This window comes from Loxodonta africana, chromosome 12 (assembly GCF_030014295.1).
Source record: "Loxodonta africana isolate mLoxAfr1 chromosome 12, mLoxAfr1.hap2, whole genome shotgun sequence".
Taxonomy (NCBI): domain Eukaryota; kingdom Metazoa; phylum Chordata; class Mammalia; order Proboscidea; family Elephantidae; genus Loxodonta; species Loxodonta africana.
Genome location: NC_087353.1, coordinates 49,448,282 through 49,469,755, shown reverse-complemented (window position 1 = coordinate 49,469,755; position 21,474 = coordinate 49,448,282). Strand labels below are relative to the sequence as shown.

Sequence of the window (21,474 nt, the reverse complement as noted above, 5' to 3'; positions counted from 1 at the left end):
TCAAATATCAGCTGCTCATATGTGGATGGACTTACGTCTGGATTCTCAATTCTGTTCCATTGGTCTATGTATCTGGTTGTTGTACCAGTAACCAGTACCAGGCTGTTTTGACTACTGTGGTGGTATAATAGGTTCTAAAATCAGGTAGAATGAGGCCTCCCACTTTGTTCTTTTTAAGTAATGCTTTACTTATCCGGGTCCTCTTTCCCTTCCATATGAAGGTAGTGAGTTGTTTCTCCATCTCATAAAGAAGTTGTTGGAATTTGAATCAAAATTGCATTGTATCTATAGATCGCTTTTGGGAGAATACATATTTTTACAATGTTAAGTCTTCCTGTCCATGAGCAAGGTATGTTTTTCGGCTTACATAGGTCTGTTTTGGTTTCTTGCCCTACTGCCTTGCAGTTATCTATGTATAGGTTTTTTACATTTCTGGTAGTATCTTCTCTTCTAGGGGGCTATTGTAAATGGTACTGATTTGGTGATTTCCTCTTCGATGTTCTTTTTGTTGGTGTAGAGGAATCCAACTGATTTTTTTTAATGTTTATTTTGTATCCTGATACTCTGCTGAATTCTTCTATTAGTTTCAGTAGTTTTCTTGAGGATTCCTTAGGGTTTTCTGTGTATAAGATCATGTCATCTGCAAATAGAGTTACTTTTACTTCTTCCTTACCAGTCTGGATGCCCTGTATTTCTTTATCTAGCCGCCTCACTGCTCTGGCTAGGGCCTCTAGCACAATGTTGAATAACAGTGGTGATAAAGTGCGTCCTTCTCTGGTTCCTGATCTCAAGGGAAATGCTTTCAGAGTCTCTCTATTTAGGATGATGTTGGCTGTAGGCTTTGTATAAATGCCCTTTATTATGCTGAGGAATTTTCCTTCTATTCCTATTTTGCTGAGAGTTTTTAACAGGAATGCGTGCTGAAATTTGTCAAATGCCTTTTGTGCATCAATTGATAAAATCATGTGGTTCTTGTCTTTTGTTTTATTTATACAATGGATTATACAAATTGCTTTTCTAATGTGTAACCATCCCTGCATACCTGGTATGTATCCTACTTGGTAATGGTGAATTATTTTTTTGATATGTTGTTGAATTTTATTGGCTAGAATTTTGTCGAGGATTTTTACATCTAAATTCATGAGGAATATAGATCTACAATTTTCTTTTTTTGTAGTGTCTTTACCTGCTTTTGGTATCAGGGATATGCTGGCTTCGTAGAATGAGTTTGGGAGTATTCCGTCCTTTTCAATGCTCTGAAATACCTTTAGTAATAGTGGTGTTAAGTCTTCTCTGAAAGTTTGGTTAAACTCTGCAATGAAGCCTTCCGGACCAGGGCTGTTGGGAGTTTTTTGATCACCTTTTCAATCTCTTCTTTTGTTATGGGTCTGTTTAGTTGTTCTACCTCTGTTTGTGATAGTTTAGGTAGGTAGTGCGCTTCTAGGAATTCATCCATTTCTTTAGGTTTTCAAATTTTTCAGAATACAATTTTTTGTAGTAATCTGATGTGATTCTTTTAATTTCAGTTGAGTCCACTGTAATATTGCCCATCTCATTTCTTATTTGGGTTATTGGCTTCCTCTTCTGTTTTTCCTTTGTCAATTTGGCCAATGGTTTATCAATTTTGTCAAAGAACCAGCTTTTGGTCTTGTTAACTCTTTCGACTGGGACAATGCTAGGAGCCCTAACACAAGGCATAAACAGTATACAAAACATTAGTAACAATGCAGAAGAGAAACCAGATAAGTGGGAGCTCCTAAAAATCAAACACCTATGCTCATCCAAAGACTTCACCAAAAGAGTAAAAAGATCACCTATAGACTGGGAAGAAGTTTTCAGCTATGACATTTCCGATCAGCGTCTGATCTCTAAAATCTACATGATACTGCAAAATCTCTACTGCAAAAAGACAAATAACCCAATTTAAAAATGGGCAAAGGATATAAACAGGCACTTCAGTAAAGAAGACATTCGGGTAGCTAACAGATACATGAGGAAATGCTCACAATCATTAGTCATTAAAAAAAAGTCATTACAGAAATGCAAATCAAATCTACAATGAGATTCCATCTCACTCCAACAAGGCTGGCATTAATCCAAAAAACACAAAATGATAAATGTTGGAGAAGTTGTGGAGAGACTGGAACACTTATACACTGCTGGTAGGAATGCAGAACTGTACAACTACTTCGGAAACCTATTTCGCACTTCCTTAAAAAACTAGGAATAGAACTACCATACAATCCAGCCATTCCACTAGTTGGAATATATCCTAGAGAAATAAGAGCCTTTACACAAACAAATATATGCACGTCCGTGTTCACTGCAGCACTGTTTACAATCGCAAAAAGATGGAAGCAACCAAGGTGCCCATAATTGGATGAATGGATAAATAAATTATGGTATATTCACACAATGGAATACTACGCACATATAAAGAACAATGATGAATCCATGAAGCATTTTATAACATGGAGGAATCTGAAAGGCATTATGCTGAGTGAAATTAGTCGGCTGCAAAAGGACAAATACTGTGTAAGACCACTAGTATAAGAACTCAAGAAATAGTTTAAACAGAGAAAAGAATGTTCCTTCGTGGTTACGAGAGGGGGGTAAGGAGGATGGCAGGGACGGGGATTTTTACTAATTAGATAGTAGATAAGAACTATTTTAGATGAAGGGAAACACAATACAGAATACAGGAGAGGTATGCATAACTGGTCTAAACCAAAAGCAGTTCCCTGAATAAACTGAACGCTTCAAAGGCCAGTGTAGCAGGGGTAGGGGTTTGGGGACCATGGTTTTTCAGGGGACATCTAAGTCAGTTGGCATAATAAAATCTATTAAGAAAACATTCTGCATCCCACTTGGAGAGTGGCATCTGGGGTCTTAAACGCTAGCAAGCAGCCATCTAAGATCCATCAATAAGCCTCAACCCACCTGGAACAAAGGAGAGTGAAGAACACTAAAGATACAAGGTAATTATGAGCCCGAGAGACAGAACGCACCACATAAACCAGAGACTACATCAGCCTGAGACCAGAAGAACTACATGGTGCCCAGCTACAACCGATGACTGCCCTGACAGGGAACACAACAGAGAACCCCTGAGGGAGCAGGAGAGCAGTAGGGTGGAGACCTCTAATTGTTGTAAAAAGACCAGACTTAATGGTCTGACTGAGACTAGAAGGACCCCAGAGGTCACGGTCCCCAGACTTTCTGTTAGCTCAAGACAGGAACCATTCCCAAAACCAACTCTTCAGCAGGGATTGGACTGGACTATGGGATAGATAATGATACTGGTGAAGAATGAGCTACTTGGATCAAGTAGACACATGAGACTATGTTGGCATTTCCTGTCTGAAGGGGAGATGAGAGGGTAGAGGGGGTCAGAAGCTGGCCAAATGGACACAAAATGAGAAAGTGGAGGGAAAGAGTATGCTGTCTCATTAGGGGGAGAGTAATTAGGAGTATATAGCAAGGTGTTTATAAATATTTGTATGAGAGTCCAACTTGATTTGTAAGCTTTCACTTAAAGCACAATTAAAAAAAAAAAAAAACTCAGGGCAGAAAATTAAGTAGAACAAAGAAACTGTCAGCAACATACAAAAAAAGACATCAAAATGACAGCACTAAACTCATAAAGTAAAAAAAAAAAAATTTTTTTTTAAACTCATACCTATGAATATTCACACTGAATGTAAATTAACTAAATGTACCAATAAAGAGACAGTGGCAGAATGGATAAAAGAACACGATCCTACTTTATGCTGCCTACAAGAGACACTGTAGGCTTAAAAACAAACTAAAACTCTAAAGATGGAAAAAAATAGATCAAGTAAACAACAATCAAAAAAAAGTAGGAGTGGTAATATGAATTTCTGATAAAATGGAGTTTAAAGTAAAATCTGCCACAAAGGGTAAGGAGCCAAACTAACGCCTCTGCCATTGAGTCGATTCTGACCCACAGCAATCCTATAGGACAGAGTAGAACTGCCCCACAGAGTTTCCAAGGAGTGAGTGATGGATTCAAACTGCCATCCTTGTGGTTACAAGCCGTAGCTCTTAACCACAGAGCCATCAGGGTTTCCAGGATAAGGAAGGACGCTGTATAATGATTAAAGGGTCAATACACCAGGAGAACATAACTATAATAAATATTTACACACCCGATGACAGCGCTCCAAAATACATAAACTCTAACAGCATTGAAAAGAGAGATAGATAGCTCCACAATAATAGTAGACTTCAACACACCACTTTTAGTGAAGGACAGAAGATCCAGAACAAAGCTCAATAAAAACATGGAAGATCTAAACGTCACAGTCAACCAACTTGACCTCATATCATATACAGAATACTCCACCCAGGAGTAGCCAAGTACAATTTCTTTTCCAATGCACATGGAACATTCTCCAGAATAGACCACATATTAGGCCATAAAGCAAGCCTTAACAGAATCCAAAGCATTGAAATATTTACAAAGCATCTTTTCTGACCATAAAGCCATAAAAGTAGAAATCAATAACAGAAAAAGCAAGGAAAAAAAAATGAACCACATGGAAACCGAACAACACCTTGCTCAAAAGCTACTGGGTTATAGAAGAAATTAAGGACAGAATAAAGAAATTCACAGAATCAAATGAGAATGAAAACACATCCTACCAGATCCTTTGAGACACAGCAAAAGCAGTGCTCAGAGGTCAATTTATATCAATAAATGCACACATCCAAAAGAAGGGTGAAAATCAAAGCATGAACCTGACAACTTGAAAAAATAAAAAGAGAGCAGCAAAAGAAGTCCTTGGGCACCAGAAGAAAGCAAATAATAAAAATTACAGCAGAATTAAATGAAATAGAGAAAAGAAAAACAATTGAAAGAGTTAACAAGACCAAAAGCTGATTCTCTGAATAGATCAACAAAATCAATAAACCACTAGCCAAACTGACAAAAGAGAAACAGAAGAGGAAGCAAATCACCCGAATAAGATATGAGATGGGCGATATCACAACAGACCCAACTGAAATTAAAAGAATCATAACAGAACACTATGAAAAATGTACTCTAACAAATTTGAAAACCTAGAAGAAATGGATGAATTTCTAGAAACATACTACCTACCTAAACTAACACAAACAGAGGTAGAACACTAAATAAAAGATTGAAAAGGTAATGTAAAAACTCCCAACAACAACAAGAAAAATAAACCCTGGCCCTGATGAGTTCACTGAAGAATTCTTCCAAACCTTCAGAGAAGAGTTAACACCACTACTACTAACTCATTCTATGAAGCCAGTGTAACCCTGATACCAAAACCAGGTAAAGACATCACAAAAAAAGAAAATTACAGACCAATATCCCTCATGCACATAGATGCAAATATCCTTAACAAAATTCTAGAAATCAAGAACGTATCAAAAAAAAAAAAAAATCACCACGACCAAGTGGGATTCGTACCAGGTATGCAGGGATGGTTCAACATCAGAAAAACAATCAATGTAATCTATCACATAAATAAAAGACAAGAACCACATGATCTTATCAATTGATGCAGAAAAAGCATCTGACAAAGTCCAATACCCATTCATGATAAAAATTCTCAGCAAAATAGGAATAGAAGGGAAATTTCTCAACAATAAAGGGCACTTATACGAAGGCAACAGCCAACATCATCCTAAATGGAGAATATGAAAGCATTCCCCTTGAGAACAGGAACCAGACAAGGATGCCGTTTATCACAACTCTTATTCAACATTGTGCTAGAGGTCCTAGTCAGAGCAATTAGGCTAGAAAAAGAAATACAGGGCATCCAGATTGGTAAGGAAGAAGTATAAAGCATATCTATTTGCAGATGACATGATCTTACACACAGAAAACCCTAAAATATCCTCCAGAAAATGACTGGAACTACTAGATTTCAGCATAGTATCAGGACACATGATAAACATACAAAAATCAGTTGGATTCCTCTACACCAACAAAGAACGTCGAAGAGGAATTCACCAAATCAGTACTATTTACAATAGCCCCCAAGAAGATAAAATACTTTGGAATAAATCTAACCAGAGATATAAAACATGTATACAAAGAAAACTACAAGACAGTAGTGCAAGAAACCAAAAGATACCCACATAAGTGGAAAAACATATCTTTCTCATGGATAGGAACACTTGACATTGTGAATATATCTGTTCAACCCAAAGCGATCTATAGATACAATGCAATCCGGACCCAAATTCCAATGGCATTTTTTAATGAGATGGAGAAACAAATCGCCAACTTCATATGAAAAGGGAAGAGGCCCCGGATAAGTAAAGCATTACTGAAGGAGAACAAAGTGGGAAGCCTCACAGTACCTGATTTTAGAACCTATTAATACCGCCATGGTAGTCAATACTGCCTGGTACTGGTACAACAGATACATAGACCAATGGAACAGAATTGAGAATTCAGACATAAAATCACCCACCTATTAGCAGCTGATATTTGACAAAAGCCAAAAGTCTGTTAATTGGGGAAAAGACAGTCTCTTTAACTAATGGTGCTGGCATAACTGGATATCCATCTGCAAAAAAAAAATGAAACAAGACCCATACCTTGCACCATGCACAAAACAAACTCAAAATGGACCAAAGAACTAAATATAAAATCTAAAACGACAAAGATCATGGAAGAAAAAATAGGGACAATACTACGAGCCCTAATACGTGGCATAAACAGAATACAAAACATTACTAACAATGCACAAACACTAGAAGAGAAACTAGATAACTGGGAGCTCCTAAAAATTGAATACTTATGCTCATCCAAAGACTGCACCAAAAGAGCAAAAAGACAACTTAACGGAGTGGGAAAAAATTTTTGGTTATGACAAACCTCATCAGTGTCTAATCTCTAAAATTTACAAGATACTGCAAAACCTCAAGAACAAAAAGACAAATAACCCAAATAAAAAAGGGGCAAAGATATGAACAGTCACTTCACCAAAGATGCCATTCAGGTAGCCAACAGATACTTGAGGAAATGCTCATGATCATTAGCCATTAAAAAAAAAAAAAAACCCAAAAAAATGCAAATCAAAACTACAATGAGATACCATCTCACCCTAACAAGGCTGGCATTTATCCAAAGAACACAAAATAATAAATGTTGGAGAGGTTGTGAAGAGACTTGAACACTTATACTCTGCTGGTAGGAATGTAAAATGGTACAACCATTTGGAAATTGATTTGGTGCTTCTTTTTTTTTAAAAAAAAAAGCTAGAAATACAACTACCATATAAGCCAGCAGTTCCACTCCTTGGGATAGATCCTAGAGAAATAAGAGCCTTCACACGAATAGATATATGCACACCCATGTTCATAGTGTTACCGCAAATCGTGGATTCAAGCCACCTGCCACAAAGCCAATACTGAGACAGGAGGAGGTAAGCAGCAAGAGGGCTTTACTGAATACCGGTATTCAAGAGACAGAGGGGGTTAAATTTCTCCTACATTCTGTCTAATTTTAAAGAGCTAGAGAAAGGGTTTTATAGGGGGAAGGTTAGGGTTACCTAACGTTTTTAAGCACGTAGCCCACAGATGGTCTTATACATCACAAAGCAACTACAAGAAACTCTTTATTAAACTAAAGATATGTATGTCAGACATCTGGACTCTAATCAGTATGTTTGTAACAGGCTGAAAAAAAACTCACGTAAGAATCTCTCGGCTAGTGGAACTGTTCTGCCAAGTCCACTCTGGCTGAGATAGGGAGCAAAAAATAAAGTTGCAGATTAAAAATGTCAGGCATCTTTTCTAGCTGCCATCTTATAGGCTGAAGGCCATTTCTCTAGAGAACAAAGAAGAGAAGAGAGACCAACGCCACAGGAGTTGAGAGAGCTCCGCACCCCTTTGGAAGAGACCGGTGCAGCTGGTGTAATAAAAAAATGTTTTTAGAGATTACTTAAAGCATCATTATGGCGTTAGTAATGTCAAGCTCTCAATCACTCATTGTGAATAGGAGAAAACATGTTGTAAGGTATTAGGGTGTTTGTTACGTTAAGAGTGGAACAGGCTGCTCAGCCATATCTTGAACAGAACCTGTGCCATTTTCTAAAGACTAGAGATTAATCACAGCTTATACAGCTATACTAAAACAAACAAGGAAATATATTCTCTCTACTTTAGTATTAAAACACTGGAGAAAATGTATTTTCTCTACTTCAATAGCAGCACTCTTCACAATAGCAAAAAGATGTAAACAACCTAGGTGCCCATCAACGGATGAATGGATAAATAAATTATGGTATATTCGCACAATGGAGTACTACGCAATGACAAAGAACGATGAATCTGCGAAACATCTCATATAACATAGATCAATCTGGAAGGCATTATGCTGAGTGAGATTGGTCAGTCACAAAAGGACAAATATTGTATGAGACCGCCATTACAAGAACTCAAGAAAAGGTTTAAACACAGAAGAAAACATTCTTTGAAGGTTACGAGGGTGGGAGAGGCATTTCGCTAACTAGTTAAAAAAAAAAGATAGTAGACAAGAATTATTTTAGGTGAAGGGAAGGACAACACACAATACAGGAGAAGTCAGCAAAACTGAACTAAACCAAAAGCTAAGAAGTTTCCTGAATACAACCGAACACTTCAAGGGACAGAATAGCAGGGGCAGGGGTCTAGGGACCATGGTTTCAGGGGACATGTTAAGTCCATTGGCATAACAAAGTTTATTAAGGAAATGTTCTACACCCCACTTTGGTGAGTGGCACCTGGGGTCTTAAAACCTAGCAAGCGGCCATCTAAGATGCGTTAAACTAGTTCCAACTCACCTGTAGCAAAGGAGAATGAAAAACACCAAAGACATAAGGAAAATATGAGTCCAGGAGACAGAAATGGCCATATAAACCAGAGACTCCATCAGCCTTAGACCAGTACTAGATTGTGCCCGACTACCACCAATGTCTGTCCTGACAGGGAACACAACAGAGTCCCTGATGGAGAGGGAGAAAAGTGGGGTGCAGAACTCAAGTTCTAGTAAAAAGATCAGACTTGACGGTCCAGCTAAAACTGGAGGGACCCTAGAAGACATGGCCCTAGACTCTCTGTTAACCCAGAACTAAAACCATTCTCAAAGCCCACTCTTCAGACAAAGATTAGACAGGGCTACAAGACATTTTATGATACTTGGGCAGAGTATGCTTCTTAGTTTAAGTTGATACATGAGACCAAATGGGTAGCTCTTGTCCGGAGGTGAGATGATAAGGCAGAAAGGGACAGCAGCTGATTGAATGGACATGGGAAATACAGAGTGGAGAGGACAGCAACTAGGGTCACATGACAATGTGTGTATAAGTTTTGTATAAGAAACTGACTTGAATTGTAAACTTTCACTTAAAGCACAATAAAAAAGAAAAAAATACACTACAAAAACATTTCTCTTTTACTCCTATCCTCCAGTCCCCTAGCTTGCCTCCTGGGAGACACTGTTTCCAGCTTCTTATGCAGTCTTCCAGAAACTGAACATCTAATTACATGTTTTACACACAGACATTTAAATTTTAATGATAGTTTTATGTACACAGGAGGCCCTGGGTGGTGCAAACAGTTGGATGCTTGACTACTAACTGAAAGGTTGGCTATTTGAACCCAGAGGCACCTCAGAAGAAAGGCCTGGCAATCTGCTTCCAACACATAGGGTCACCACAAGTCAGAACTGACTCGATGCAACTAATTTTTTTTTTTTTAATATGCACACTATTTAAAATATTTTTCCTTACCCATATATATTGGATCCTTCCATATCGGGGCAGAAAAATATTTCTTACTAAAATAATAATAATAAATATACAACATTCTAAAAATCAAATAGTTTGACTACACTTGAACTATTCAGTTTTACTTTTTTAAGGACTAAGCAGCTTTTTAGCTTAGTAACTTAGGGTGAAGCCACTTAGATTCTCTGTGCTTCCTTTAGTTCTTTGCATGTAAAATAGGAAGCTAATGTTGTTGTTGTTGTTGTTGTTAGGTGCCAGCGAGTCAGTTCCGGTTCATAGCTACCCTACGCACAACAGAACGAAACACTGCCCGGTCCTGCGCCACCCTTACAATCGTTGTTATGCTTGTTCTGTCCAAACAACTGCCTCTTGATCTATGTAAAGGTTCCTCATGAGCACAATGAAGTGTTCTAGAATTCCCATTCTTTGCAGTGTTATCCATAGTTTGTTATGATCTACACAGTCGAATGCCTTCGCATAATCAATAAAACACAGGTAAACATCCTTCTGGTATTCTCTGCTTTCAGCCAGGGTCCATCTGACATCAGCAATGATATCCCTGTTTCCACGTCCTCTTCTGAAACCGGCCTGAATTTCTGGCAGTTCCCTGTCGATATACTGCTGCAGCCGCTTTTGAATGATCTTCAGCAAAATTTTCCTTGCATGTGATATTAATGATATTGTTCTATAATTTCCACATTCAGTTGGATCACCTTAGGAGCTATCTAATAGGGCTGTTGTAAGGATAAAATGAATTCATTCTGGTCCACAGTCCCCTAACCACAATTCTGAAATTTAAACTCTGATACTGAAAGTTCTTTTATAACTCATTTGTTGGCAAAAGCTGACACAAAGTGATCTAAAGCTATTTAAAGTTTTTGTTTATCCCACATATTTTGAATGTTCATATGTTTCACCATGTAAATTTTACTTTGAATTCAGGATGCTGCTCAGACCCCTACAGGTGTGTTAAGTAATAAAGACTGTATGCATTGTATTAAAAACAAAACAAAAAACCATTGCCTTCGAGTTGATTCTGACTCATAGAAACCCTATAGCCACCCTATAGTGACCCTATAGGACATGGAAGAACTGCCCCATAGGACTTCTAAGGCTGTAACCTTTATGGAAGCAGACTACCAAATCTTTCTCCTGCAGAGCAGTTGGTAGGCTTAAACTGCGAACCTTTTGGTTAGTAGCCGAGAGCTTCAACCACTGTGCCACCAGGGCTCCTTATGCACTGTATTACCTTTCTAAGATCTGAAAGAAAAAACCAGAATTTTGAAACACGTATGACTCCAGGGGTTTTAGGTTAAGGAAAAGCTCTTAGGACACTGCCTGGCACACGTAAGTATTATGTGTGTTATCTCTTATTATTATTATTCACAGCTGAGCGACCTAGGGTACTGTTATATACATTCATTTTGCTTCTCAGAGTTAATACTTGCCTGATTTTCCATTTGTTTAGTTTTTAATGTGTCAATTACAATTTTTTTACATACCCAGTTCCGGAAAAGTATGCTTTTAAGATATTCAAACACATCATATGTAAACATACAAAACCAAAAGTGTAGATATTTATATATTTATTAGTATATTCCTTTATTATGTCTCATCTTCCTCCAAAATGCATGCTTCTTGAAGCAGACATTTGGTCTATCTTGTTCACTGGTACATCCCCGATGCCTGCTAAATTTCTGCCACAGAGAAGGCCTTCAGATCTTTCTTCTTTTAAGTGTGCTTTAAGAGAAAGTGTACAGCTCAATTTCTTATTCAAAAATTTATATGTATATTGTTTTGTGACTTTGGTTGCAATCCTCACAATGTTACAGCATGCTTCCAGGTTCCCTATGTTCATTCATCCCGTTCCTGTCCCTTCCTGCCTTCTCATCCTGCTTTTGGACAGGAGCTGCCCATTTGTTCTCACATATTTGAACTAAGAAGCATGTTCCTCATATGCATTATTTTTTGTTTTATTATAAAGGCCTGTCTAATCTTTGTCTGAAAAGTGGGCTTTGGGAATGGTTTCAGTTCTGAGTGAACAGAGTATCTGGGGGCCATAGTTTCAGGGGCCTCAGATCTTTATTGGACGTAGCAGGTATTTTTTCAGCTTCTTCTCTCCTGGAGTCTTCTCTTGTCTCAATCTGACCAGCATCTCTCTAGGCCTGCAGGCCCAACTGTCATCCTGGGAATTCCTTTTGCCTCTTTCCAGTGAGGCAGAAGAGAAAAAAGCCTATGCTTTTCTCTTCCTTGGTTTAGCCCCTTATTTCGGTGGACCACAATTCACAGATTGTAAAATTTTTAGTAACTCTTCCAGTTGCTATTGCTGTGTAACAAACCATCTCAAAATTTAGTGGCATAAAACAACGATTTTATTATCTCCTGGTTTCTGTGAGACAGGAATTTAGGAGGAGTTAAGCTGTTCTGGCCTGGAGTCTCTCACTGAGGTTGCAGTCAGAGGGAGGCTGGCGCTGGAACAGCTGGAGGACTGGAGCAGCTGGGGTTGGTGGAGTATCGTGTTTTATACGGTCTCAGGAGCTCTCTGCTCTCGCTGCTTGGGCTTGTTCAGGCTTCTTCAAGCACGGCAGCCTCAGAGCAGTTGGACTGCTTACAGGGGTGCTGGCTTTCCCCAGAGTATTATTCTTCCCTTGTACTTAATGATAGTTTGACAGGTATAGAATTCTAGGATGGATCATGTTCCTTCAGGATTTTGAAAGCAATTCTCCCTTGTCTTCTAGCTTCCAGAATTGTTGAGATGTCTGCCATTTTAATTCCAGATTCTTTACTTGCCAACTGATTTTTCTCTCTAGAAGATTTTACACTGTTTTCTTTATCCCCAGTGTTCTGAAACTTCATGTGAATTAGAGAACAGATTTGATAAACTAACTGAAGTCTGCTTGGTTGAATTTTAGGTTCTGTTTAATAGTATGTCTCAATGAGTGGGTTCTCTCCCACTGCTTCATTAATCTAGTTTGAGTAATCCTTTCTAAGAAACTTTTCCTGACTAACGCCCATTCAATTAGATCATTTTATGGCTTTCCATTCTTCAGCATGTGTATATAGTTTATAATTTATTTCTAAAACTTATTTAAATTCTTCAGAAGTTTTAGAATATTTGTTTCATTTCCCCCAAACCCTTTTATATACAGAAACCATGTTTGTCATTATTTTTATTTCTATTTTTTCATCCCTATAGCACCCATTGCAAGGACCCAATTCAGTTAGGAACCTAATAAACGCAGGCTATGAATGAACGCTCCGTATCTACCAAGAAATGTGCTGCCCCACTATTTACTTACTGCTATAGAGGGAAACTGCAGGGTTTCTCTCTTCTTCTCTTTAGTTCAGATCAACCTGTTCCCTTCTAAATGCCAGCTCCTTTTACAAAGTACTCAGAAGGAAGCCACATGATCCTACTACGGAGTGGCAGTTTTTTATAAAGGGAGTAAATTTTCAGTTAATGTATTCTATTTAATCAAGCTAATTACTTTTCCTTTAAAATTTTTAAGATGCTATGCAAACTTAAAAATACATAATCATGTTTTGTGACGAGATGTGAGCATACATATTTTATAAATTTTGAAAACATTTTTTTACTTTGTGAAAATGTTTACAACAATATATGCGACCAACCTCACTGAACTTCATCCTTTGACTGGGAATATTGTGGTGATTCAAAAGTCACTATTCTGAAGATATCTTCACTTTATGAAGGCAAAACATGAGGCAAGAGACAAGCCTCTCAAAAACCTGAAAACCAAGAATGCAAAGTTACTCTGGAATTGATTTATTCAAACATACATGTAATAGATGAAATTGTCCATACCTGGGAGCAAATCAAGAGATTATATTAACACCTGAAGTTAAATGAGTAAAAATCAAGCAAATAGGATGAAATTCTCCATCTCCGGGGGGTAAATGAAGAGGTTATTTTAACACTCTAAACTTCAGTCAAGGTAATCAGACAAGCAGTACTGGAAAATGATGGTGACTGACTGACTGAACCCAAATATAATCAAGTGTAATCTATCCTGTAGAAGAAAGACAATGAGCAGAACGGCAATGATCAGCATAAAGTAATACAAAAATAAAAATAAAAACAAACATCAAAGAGCCATTTGTTACTACTTCCGCACTATTAATAAGGGAAAAACATCTTATTTCTTCTAGTTATAAATACAGGCATGGTGATTCAGCAGGTCTCACTGTAATTCAGTTTATTAAGATTTAATCCATGTATTTTTCAAGGATAGTACTACAACTGAAAATGAAACTGAATCACTCTCAAATACAGTACTTGTTTTTCCGGTATTCTGGATCAATTTAAGCGACCCATCTATTCATTCTTACATCATCCACTTTACACACAGCAGCTGTAGGATTGATGGTGACATGCCTAGTCCCAGCTCTCAGTACTTGTCCATTTGTACTCTCTCAGGCATTCCTATTTGCAACACAAACATATCTCCTCATCTCCAAACTAAAAATCCATTGTTGCTTGTCCAAAACCAAAACCTTCATACTGGACTAACTAGGCAATAGTTTAACACAGGATGTACATTTTTACTAAAGAGACTTGGCTCTTTAAACTGTGCTAGTCACTCCACTGCTTTGAGCCTCTGTAAAGCAAGGGGGTTGACCTAGCACCGACCTGTTGTGAAAATTCTATCACTATCTGACATTATAATGTACAACTGTAGACATATTTCCTAGCAAAATCAAACTTTTTCTTGAAAAACAAACCAATGGAACCCTCTGGATAGTGTTTTTCTGTCTGTAGGTTGCAATCCACAGGTAAATCATGAAACCCATTTAGTGGGTTGCACAACCTACCAACATTTAAGAAAAAACCAAAACTGAAATAGAATAAAATAGAAGAGCATAGGAAACTTCAAATTGCATCTTTGTTTTCACTTTATACATACACGTGTGTGTTGGGTCAGGATGGAAAAACCTACGACGTTTCAGAAACACTGCTCTGAAACTGTGGCTCTCAAAAACTGGCCCAAGGAAGGCCCTTTCAGGGACCTGAGAGTTCCTCCCTTTTCCAATTACATACATATCTTTGTGAGACCTGACTTTCTTCACGTTTCAACCAAAACATTTCTCAACAGACTGAATGTATAAACAGATATGAGAATTCGGGCTGCTTATTTTAAACCACACATTAAAGACATTTCAAGACTGTAAAACAACGCCACTGTTCTAAATTTTTTTGTTTTAGAAAATTACAGTAATTTTAAATGAAGGTTATTTATGTTAACATGATTATTGCTATTTTTCAATGAATTAATAAATATTTTCAAAATTTTCTGCTTTAATTACTAATACTGTAAATATCAATAGATACAACCCATATAAACAAAAGTTCTTTGGGATCCTTAACAATTTTAAGTGTAAAGGTCCCCGAGACCAAAAAATCTGAGAACCCCTAGGCAGTATGAAACAAAGCGCTTCAGGCCTGACTCGTGATGGGTTTAACACGGTCTGAAGCCCTTTAACACGGATGACGCGACGGCCCGACCCCGGTGAGAATCCTTGCCTGTATGCACAGATATTGACAAGAGCGCGGGCTTGTCCGTACCGTGGACGTGGAGAGTTGACAAGTTCGCGACGCAAGCGAAGATTAGGTCACAAAAGCAGACGATCTTTGCGACACTGTCGCGTTCCGTTGGTTGGGTGCCGTAAATACAGGCGCCGAGCCGCCCGCAGCCGAGGCGGCAGCCGGAGAGCGAGGCAATGGCGGATATGGAAGATCTCTTCGGCAGCGACGCGGACAGCGATGCTGAGCGTAAAGGTGGGGAGGGGTGCGTTGCAGGGCTTCCGCGGGGTAGCCAGACCCCCGTCAGGTTCTGGTCTGCGAACGCTCTGGCGCCGCGGGCGGGAGGTGGCGCGTCCTCCACTTGTGCCTCAACTTCCCTGCACTCGGAGCAGTGCTACCCTCCTCGGCTGGCGGGGACCGAGGGATAGACGCAGCCTTGCGCTTCGAGGTTGTGGGTGTCCCTGGAGCGCGCGGCTTCTGGAAGGGTGTGGGGCGAAGAGGGCGCGGGTTGGGGGGTGGGGGCGCAGGCGAATCAGCGCAGTTCGGGAAGAACCCTGATGTCCCGCTGTGTCCTGCTTTGTACGGGCCAGCGCAAAATAAGGAATGTTTGTGAATAAATGGAAATGAGTTGTCGAGGAATATGGAGATGTGGTGGACGAATTTACAGAGAGTCTTGATTGCCTTCTTGAACGAAACCGGAGCATTACGTGATCTGATGGAGAGTGTGAGGTCAGGGAAAGATAACAGGTTAGTGCTGCGCAGGCGTTATGGACTGGAGTGAATGTGTCTTCTGAGAGAGCCTGTGCACAAACTTCAGAATTTGCTGAGTCTGTGGTGTTAGTTTTGAGGAGCATACGCGATCTGCGTTTGGAGAGGAGACGTGGAAGGTTTGTTGATGAATGAATGACTTTCTGGTGCGTGGAAGTATTGGTAATGCTTGCTCTGGAAGCATTTCTGGCACAGGGACTGTGGATTTTTGAGTCTGAAATATGAATAGGAGTTACTTCAAGTGAGAAGAGGCCTAAGACTAAGTTGAGAATTCTTGCAGCCCTCTAGGCTGAAGGTGGTGTGTGTATGTATACATGTATACATATTTTTTCTTAGCAAAATGCATTCTTATGATTTTTTTCTCCATTTTCAACTCCAGATTTTTAATAACTTGTAGAATGTAACGACCCGAGCACCTGTGGAGGTACCAAAAAAAAAAAAAAAAAAACGAAACGCAGGGGCGTCGAGTCGATTCGGACTCATAGCGACCCTATAGGACAGAGTAGAACGCCCCATAGAGTTTCCAAGGAGCGCCTGGCGGATTCGAACTGCCGACTCTATGGTCAGCAGCTGTAACACTTAACCGCTACACCACCAGGGTGTCCTGTGGAGGTGCAGAGAACTGAATTCTAACGTGAGAGCTTCTACTGGGATGAATATCCAGGAGGCTCCCATCAGATGAGCCTGGAAGTGTAAAGCTCTGTGTACTAACTCTGTTCCACTACCTTTGCACGTTTTCATTTTCCCCTCAGTTTTCTTGTCCATATCCCATTTATCCTTCAATGCACAGTTCCATGTGAACCCTCCCATGACTCACTTCCACGAAGTTGTTTACTGTCAGCAAGTACAGGTAGTCCCCAATTTAGGAGTGTTGGAGTATTAAATTACAACTAACACCGTCTTTTTTTTTTTGTAATACAGTGTTGCTATGTGTAATTTGCAGATGTTATCATTCTCAGATGTTCACTTGGAGATGTTTATATGTAATGTTTCCATTCCCCAAAGACAAATAAAGGTCAGATTTATAAAGATACTAACAATAATGAAAACCAAAAAAAAAAAAAAGTATTCAATTTATGTCAGAGCCAACTTATGATGGAGCCATTGGAATGGCACCCTGTCATAAGTCAGGGACTACCTGTATTTATTCACGCCTATCATATTCTGCGGAAACCCTGGTGGTGTAGTGGTTAAGTGCTACGGCTGCTAACCAAAGGGTCGGCAGTTCAAATCCACCAGGCGCTCCTTGGAAACTCTATGGGGCAGTTCTACCCTGTCCTATAGGGTCACTGTGAGTCGGAATCAACTCGATGGCCCAGGGTTTGGTTTTGGTTTGGCATCATGTTCTGGACTCCCTGGGTGGTGAAAACGGTTAATCCACTCCGCTGTTAACTGAAAGATTGGAGGTTCCAGTCTACCCAGAGGTGCCGCAGAAGAAAGGCCGGCGGAATTACTTCTTTAAAATCAGCCATTGAGTACTGTATGTTCTACTTTAACAGACATGGGGTCTCCATGAGTTGGAGTCAGCTTCACAGCTGGTAACTGGTATCATGTTCTAGCTACATTGCCGGCACAGCAGCTGTGGATTTTTGAGTCTGATGTATGAATTTGCTTGTTGGGTGTTGGGAATATAATGATTGAAAAACTTACATAAATGCTTAATAATTGGATGGGCAGAAGCGATAGTTTGATAAGATGTATCCTGTAGTTTTGCAATGCAAACTCTGTGTCTGGGGAAGTAATGTGTACAGATGGTTGCTTCCCTGGGCTTCATGGTTTCTTTTATTGTTATTGTTAGTTGCCATCCAGCCGATTCTGACTCATGGCGGCCCCATGTGTGTAGAGTAGAACTGCTCCATAGGGTTTTCGAGACTGTGACCTTTCAGAAGCAGATCACCGCGTCCGTCTTCCAAGGCTCCTCCACCAACCTTTTGGCTAGTAGTCAAGTGCCTAACCGGTTGTTTGTGCTACCTAGGGTCTCCCTTAAATAATGGGATTCTCTAGCACTTCTTCCAAATCTAGTGTGCTGTCCCTGAAGGTTGCTGTTAATCCTGCAGGTAGTATAGATGTGACGGGGCAATCCTGTTATCTTCCTGGACTCTGAGAGTTGTGAAACAAAATTACGCCTGACAAGTTTTTAGCTTAAAAGTGGGTAGAATGCCTACCTAGGCCCAGTGTGTTTCTTTCATGTATAAAAGTGCCAGTTGCTTTTCTGTTTACTTCAAGTAAATGATGAGGGCTTGTCTACTTATCATTCTCTTACTCCAGGTTGTGTGCAATGTTCTTGTTAATTTTGGGAATAGAATTTTTAAAAATCAAGTTCTATTGTATAGAGATGCTCCTCTGCTTACAACATAGTTGTTGTTTGGTGCCGTCCAGTTGGTTCTGACTCATAACGACCCTATGTACAACAGAACGAAACACTGCGCCATCCTCACAATCACTGCTATGCCTGAGCCCATTGTTGGAGCCGCTGTGTCAGTCCATCTCTTTGAGGGTCTCCGCTTGGAGAAGGACATCATCTTGACCCTCTACTTTACCAAGCATGATGTCCTTCTCCAGGGACTGGTCCCTTCTGATAACATGTCCAATGTATGTGAGGTGAAGTGTCACCGTCCTTGCTTCTAAGAAGCATTCTGGCTGTACTTCTTACAAAGATTTGTTTGTTCTTCTGGCAGTATTCTTTGCCAACACCGTAATTCAAAGGCGTCAGTTCTTCTTCAGTCTTCCTTATACATTGTCCTGCTTTCACGTGCATACGATGCAGTTGAAAATACCATGGCTTGGGTCAGGCCCGCCTTAGTCTTCAAGGCGACACCTTTGCTTTTCAGCACTTTAAAGAGATCTTTTGCAGCAGGTTTGCCCGATGCAACGCGTCTTTTGCTTTCTTTACTGCTGCTTCCATGGCTGTTGATTGTGGATCCAAGTAAAATGAAATCCTTAATAACTTCAGTTTTTCCTCCATTTATTAGGATGTTGCTTATTGGTCCAGTTGTGAGGATTTTTGTTTTCTTTATGTTGACGTGTAATCCATACTGAAGATTGTGGTCTGTGATCTTCATCAGTAAGGGCTTCAGGTCCTCTTCACTTTCAGCCAGCAAGGTCGCATCATCTGCATATCATGGGTTGTTAAAGAGTCTTCCGTCAATCCTGATGTGGCATTCTTCTTCATATAGTTCAGCTTCTCAGATTATTTGCTCAGGATACAGATTGGGTAAGTATGGTGAGAGGATATGACCCAGATGCACACCTTTCTTAACTTCAAATCATGCAGTATGCTCTTGTTCTGTTCAAACAACTACCTCTTGGGCTGTGTACACATTCTGCATGAGCACAATTAAGTGTTCTGGAATTCCCATTCTTCGCAATGTTATCCATAATTTGTTATCATCCACACAGTCAAATGCCTTTGGATAGTCAGTAAAACACAGGTAAACATCCTTCTCGTAGTCTCTGCTTTTGGCCATGATTCGTCTGACATCAGCAATGATGTCCCTTGTTCCGTGTCATCTTCTGAATCTGGCTTGAATTTCCAGCAGTTTCCTGTCAATATACTGGTGCAAAAGCTTTTGAATGATCTTCAGCAAAATTTTACTTGTGTGTAATATTAATGATAATGTTAGGTAATTCCTGCATTCAGTTGGATCACGTTTCTTTGAAATGGGCACAGATATGGATCTCTTCCAATCAGTTGGCCAGGTCTTCCAAATTTCTTGGCATAGACGGGTGAGCATTTCCAGCCCTGCATCTGTTTGTTGAGACATCTCAATTGGTATTCTGTCAATTCCTGGAGCCTTGTTTTTCACCAATGTCTTCAGTGTCACTTGGACTTCTTCCTTCAGTACCATTGGTTCCTGATCATATGCTACGTCCTGAAATGGTTGAATGTTGACCAATTCTTTTTAGTACAGTGACTATATGTAGTCTTCCATCTTCTTTTGATGCTTCCTGTGTGGTTCAGTATTTTGCGTATAGAATCCTTCAGTATTGCAACTTGAGGCTTGAATTTTTTCTTCAGTTCTCAGCTTGAGAAATGCTGAGCATGTTCTTCCCTTTTGGTTTTCTAACTCCAGGTCCTTGCACATGTCATTATAATAATTTATTTTGTCTTCTCAAGCCACCCTTTGAAATCTTCTTTTCAGCTCTTGTGCTTCATCATTTCTTTTGTTTGCTTTAGCTACTTGTTGCTCAGGGGTAAGTTTCAGAGCCTCTTCTGACATCATTTTGGTCTTTCTTTCTTGTCTTTTTAATGACCTTATGCATTCTTCGTGTGTAACGTCCTTGATGTCATTCCACCACTCGTCTCGGGTTCAGTCATTAGTGTTCAGTGCGTCAGATCTCTTCTTGAGATGGTCTGTAAATTCAGGTGAGATATATTGAAGGTTGTACTTTGGCTTTCGTGAACTTGTTCTAATTTTCTTCAGCTTTAACTTGCATATCAGCAGTTGATGGTGTGTTTCACAGTGGGCCCCTGGCCTTGTTCTAACTGATGATACTGAGCTTTTCCATTTTCTCTTTCCACAGATGTGGTTGATTTGTTACCAATGTATTCCATCTGGTGAGGTCTACATGTTTAGTGGCCATTTGTGTTGTTGAAAAAAGATACTTGCAACGAAGAAGTCGTTTGTCTTGCAAAATTCTATTCATGCGATCTCTGGCATCATTTCTGTTACCAAGGCCATATTTTCCAACTACTGGTCCTTCTTTTTTGTTTCCAACTTTCACATTCCAGTCACCAGTAATTAATTATTAATGCATCTTGATTGCGTGTATGATCAATTTCAGACTGCAAAAGTTGGAAAAATCTTTAATTTCTTCATTTTTGACCTTAGTGGTTGGTGTGTAAATTTGAAAAATAGTCGTTTTAACTGGTCATCTTTCCAGGCGTGTGGATACCACCCTATCACTGAGAACATTTTACCTCAGGATAGATCTTGAAATGTTCTTTTTGATGACGAATGCAACGCCATTCCTCTTCAATTTGTCATTCCCAGCATAGCAGACCATATGATTGTCAGATTCAAAATGGCCAATAGCAGTCCCTTTAGCTCACTAATGCCTAGAATATGGATGTTTATGTGTTCCATTTCATTTTTGATAACTTCCAGTTTTCCTGGATTCATATTTTGCATGTTCCATGCTCCTGTTACTGATGGATGCTTGCAGCTGTTTCTTCTCATTTTGAGTCATGCCACATCAGCAAGTGAAGGTCTCGAGAGTTTGACTTCATCCTTGTCTTTAAGGTCGACTGTACTTTGAGGAGGCAGCTCTTCCCCAGTCATATTTTGAGTCCCTTCCAACCTGAGGGACTCATCTTCTGGCACCATATCAGACAGTGTTCTGGTGCTATTCATATGGTTTTCATTGGCTAATTTTTTTCAGAAGTAGACCACC

The 21,474-nt window shown here is 39.5% G+C and overlaps 1 protein-coding gene and 1 long non-coding RNA gene across 9 annotated transcripts in view; one reads left to right on the top strand and one right to left on the bottom strand.

Moving 5' to 3' along the window:
• The window catches only part of LOC111747818 (uncharacterized), a 38,186-nt gene extending 22,692 nt beyond the window's left edge, over window positions 1-15,494 (bottom strand). For 4 of the 5 annotated variants that reach the window (XR_010323574.1, XR_010323575.1, XR_010323577.1 and 1 more), the window contains exons 1-2: window positions 15,313-15,494; window positions 13,404-13,520 (exon numbers count right to left, since the gene is read on the bottom strand). This is a non-coding gene — a long non-coding RNA (uncharacterized LOC111747818). The remainder of the gene's footprint in view (window positions 1-13,403; window positions 13,521-15,312) is intronic. The other variant, XR_010323578.1, reaches the window with a different exon arrangement.
• LEO1 (LEO1 homolog, Paf1/RNA polymerase II complex component) overlaps window positions 15,460-21,474 on the top strand; it is a 70,808-nt gene continuing 64,793 nt past the window's right edge. For all 4 annotated transcript variants that reach the window (XM_064295225.1, XM_010600078.3, XM_064295224.1 and 1 more), the window contains exon 1: window positions 15,460-15,567. In XM_064295225.1, coding sequence (XP_064151295.1) covers window positions 15,510-15,567 — 58 coding nt within the window. In that variant the 5' untranslated portion in view covers window positions 15,460-15,509. The remainder of the gene's footprint in view (window positions 15,568-21,474) is intronic.